The sequence below is a fragment of the Syngnathus scovelli genome, chromosome 12, assembly GCF_024217435.2.
Source record: "Syngnathus scovelli strain Florida chromosome 12, RoL_Ssco_1.2, whole genome shotgun sequence".
NCBI lineage: Eukaryota > Metazoa > Chordata > Actinopteri > Syngnathiformes > Syngnathidae > Syngnathus > Syngnathus scovelli.
Window position 1 is genome coordinate 13,350,151 of NC_090858.1, and position 3,987 is coordinate 13,354,137.

The following is a 3,987-nucleotide window of genomic DNA, read 5'->3' on the forward strand; positions in this document are numbered from 1 at the left end:
TTGCTGGATTTTGTCCACAATTTAGGGAGCGCGTTATCTGCGCCTCACAGCAAAAGCCATTGCCAATCACCTGTTATCCAATTTACTCACTGCGTGCTCGTTTGATTTCTTCAGATTTAGGAAAATGCTAAGACACTGAAGCAGAAATTAGACTTACACAGGTTGGTTGAGTTCAATCACAATTCTTGTTCAGACAGCTCTGTTTTCAGGAAAGTACAATACACCGCTGGTTCCTTCAAGAGCGGAAAGTCTCCATTCAGAAAAGGCAACGTTCAAGGTTCTTTGGTTAGCTTATATCAGTTGCACATGCCAGTGTGGGCCGAGTTTGATGGGTGATGAGTCTTTGGGGTGGGGCAAGTTCGCCATGGGAGTGGGTGCTGGTTATGGGCGATTCGGTGTGTGTGGGGGCTGTTGTCTTCCATCCCGTCTTTCGGCCTTGGCGATCATCTTTGGCCGAGTCCTTGGCTGGCTCCCTTTGGCACCTGCTGGTTTTATCTCCACGTGACCTTCCTGTGAACATTCTTCTCCAATCTTGGACATACACTGTCGTACCTCATTCTTTCAATTTTGTCATTTTGTACGAAATTATGTTAGCTTTTTGCTGTGACATCATTAATCTATTGCTGTTCTTTTGATACTTCATGTCTTTGCTTATTCTTAGGTTAATCATGCTTCCAACCGTATCTTTTCTTTGTTAGGCAAAATATTTCCCTCTGTGCAGAGCGTTCAGTAGTAATCAAAAACTGACGTCTAGCATTAGTCAAAACATAAGATACAATCAAGTACTGAATGGTCAAGACGACTCTGGCCGTGTCCATGATTTAGAGAAAAAACATCAGGCATGATTACACAGTTCCTTAAGGGTCATTAAGCTATTTAGGCAATATATCAAAAGTCATTTGTTATTTCAAAGTGCTCAGAAATATATATCAGATCAGAAAGTTATAAAATCCTTTCTCATCACCACATCAAAAATGTCTAGTTATGTCTTCTTTATTGATTTGGTGTGTAGGTATAATTATATGCTTAAAATGTTTATTTTATTTATTTAATATGTGAATATACTTGTCTGTGTATGTACTTTATTCAATGAGGTTTGAGCATATCTGTTTTTGTAGCTAGGCAAGACTTTTTGTATTTCGACCCCAATCCTTCACTAACCTACACTCTAATATATTATTTGACATTGTATTAAATGCGTGGCTTTACAAAAATAGTCACTGAAGCCCACCCTTAGCCCTGAGTGCCATAAGCATGAGGCAAAACGCTTGAAAACACACACTCTCGCCCAATTAAATAACCATTCTGAAACACAGGACATGTAAGATAATATTTTTTAATCATTAATTACCCCATTATAGCTCAGACATTTATCTAAACACAGAAACACATCAATGATATAAGCTGGGTGACATAATCGTCCTTGACATTGGTACGTAATGTAAACATTAGCCTAAGTGCAACTCAACGTGGCCGCATTGATCGTAAGCAGGGCTGAGGACAGTAATCCTACGCGCATTCTCAGCAGCATGATGAAAATAAAATTGAACGTATTTTTTTTATTGTCGGACTCGGTGGACTCGGTCAAAATCAGCACCGAGTCCGAGTCCACAGCCCTGGTCAGCACACATGGCAAGTCATGTGTCACCCCTACAGTAGGGCCTACAGTGTAAGCCTTACACCATCAGCCACTCCCATGAGCACGACTGAAGGCTGTCGTAATCGATTAATAATGTTTACAGAAGACACATTTTTAGCCAGTTTTTGCTTGAAAACCCCTTTACGAAATGTAGTCACACACCTACACAACCAGCGCCACACATTATTACACTTAATTTGGTCAATTACGAGGATAGAATTTAATTATAGTGAAATGGCACCAAAGAACAGTTCGAGGGACTTCTTCACTTCCATTCTTTAGTTTATTTCGCAAATGACTGGAAAAGTTTTTTTGCACCTTTTATTCTAAACGGCCGGAGAATTTGTTCTTGAAACATTGCTGTTACGCTTTCGTGACGTCACGAGAATGCGACCGCTGATTGAACAGTGGCCTTGCTATGACGCACCGCAAAGCTCCGGGCTAGCCTTTTAAGCAGCACCTCGCGATCAAACGGAACAATTGGCTAACAACAGGTGAGTTCTACTTGCAGCATATCGTTCCGGCCCGGCGAGTAGTACCAATGTCACCTGGATGAAGTCATCTGGTAAAAACACTAACGAGTCCGAGCGCTAGTGAGCGGTTAGCATCACCAGGCAGGCATGCAAACCAAGCTGGACTTGTTTGAAATTCTAGGCCCTCTTCACTCTCTCGTTGGCTTTGGAACGAAACTGACCTGTCTTTTCCTATTCGAGCGAGATGTCACGGCAATACTCCGAGGGATGGTCGGTCGTTGCAGTTGTAAAAATACTTGCAAAGATGCCAGCTTGAATGGGTCTTTAGGACGGAAAAAACGCAGACAAATCTTGACGCCAGAAACCTTTCAAGCAACAGATAGATGTTGAAAAGACGCGACAGCCGCAGCCCCCCCCCCCCCCCCCTCCCCGCACACACACACACACACACACACACACACACACACACACACACTTATAGGAAAGGTGATGCACATTGAATTTGAAGTCATTAACATGACCATTGTCGTCACCTAACATTACTCAATTATGAGTCGAGGTCATTTCAGCAAGTTGTGCTGTTTGCCCCCCACCCAATCAGTGGTGACCCCCACCATGGGACCAGAGCGAGTTTTCCCACCGTGCGAGGATGACGACAAGAACCCACGTGACGGAGATGCGGTCAGCGGAGCGGCATGGAGCGGGGGTGAGGAGGATCAGGAGGGGGAGGGGACAATCCAGCAGGTCCCTTGGGAGGAGAACGGGGGGGGCTACTCGTACCAGCCCCTCAATCAGGACGGGGATGATGCCCCGAATCTCCAGCACAGGATGGAGGTCGGAGCCAGCCGAGACTGGACTTTGTCTTGCACTGGCCACGAGTCACAGTGTCATGGCCTTCTTTTGTGGTGCAGGTAATGGGTCTACACCTCCTAGAAGCCCCGCCCTCTGACAACGATGAGGACGACCCAGAGGAAGCGGCGGCCGAGAGAAGCCGCGCTTCCATCCCCATGGATGCTGGTCAGTGGGGCTTTTTTTCGGAGGAGACAAAATCACGAACGGGATTGAAAACGTGGCACTTTGACTATGAGTGACAGAATGACTACATGCATTCATTCATTGCCCACTCCCAAGTTACCGCATGGGGATGGGCAATGTAGTTGTATTTAGTGTGTTCCAAATCAGATGCAGTGGCTCGTGGACCTGGATGGTTCCTGCACCCCAAAAGCCGCTGGTGGCTATGACGGCTTTTGGATTGGAGGAACTGGCCAGGTGAATGCCCCATTTGCAAAACCATCTAACATCTTTCTGGCGCAGCCCATGTGGAGCTGGTGAAGAGGACCATGGCGGCGGTGGCGCTGCCGTCACCGGGCGTGCCGTCCTGGGCGCAGGAGATCTCTGACGACCAGTGGCGGGACGTCGTGCGGCGTGCACTGAGTGGCCGCCGCGCCACTGCCTTACGGTGCGCAGGCCTCAACAACACTTGAGGAACGCCGTTTTCCACCTTCGACATGACAAACAACCCAAACGACATGGGCCGAGGCCCCTCTTCTTTATATTGTCTTTGATCCAGTTGATTTTCTCCTGTCTCTGCTTTGCGTTTTGACGCAAGTGTATTGCTGCCAGAAAGCACACGCTGGTACACAATAGTTGTCATGTTAACTTTCAGTTCAGGTGACACGTTTAGAAGATGTAAGATGGACTCCTTACCAGTGACGCTGTTTACTGAGCGCTCTTTGCTTTCTTTTTGGGCCACATGTGCAATTCAATCTTGCCATGTTACAACAGGACATTGAATACATTTCCATCATGTGGTGTAGTTCCGTGGACAACAAAATGTTTGACATTAAAAACAAGATTTGTGCTGCTCTGGTTAAA

At 46.2% G+C, this 3,987-nt stretch overlaps 1 protein-coding gene across 1 annotated transcript; it reads left to right on the forward strand.

Moving 5' to 3' along the window:
• The first annotated feature begins 1,977 nt into the window (after positions 1-1,977).
• mea1 (male-enhanced antigen 1) lies at positions 1,978-3,987 on the forward strand. The gene is made up of 4 exons (XM_049735298.1): positions 1,978-2,133; positions 2,714-2,946; positions 3,024-3,129; positions 3,427-3,987. The coding sequence occupies exons 2-4, from the start codon at positions 2,728-2,730 to the stop codon at positions 3,594-3,596; spliced, it is 495 nt and encodes a 164-aa protein (XP_049591255.1). The 5' UTR covers positions 1,978-2,133; positions 2,714-2,727; the 3' UTR covers positions 3,597-3,987.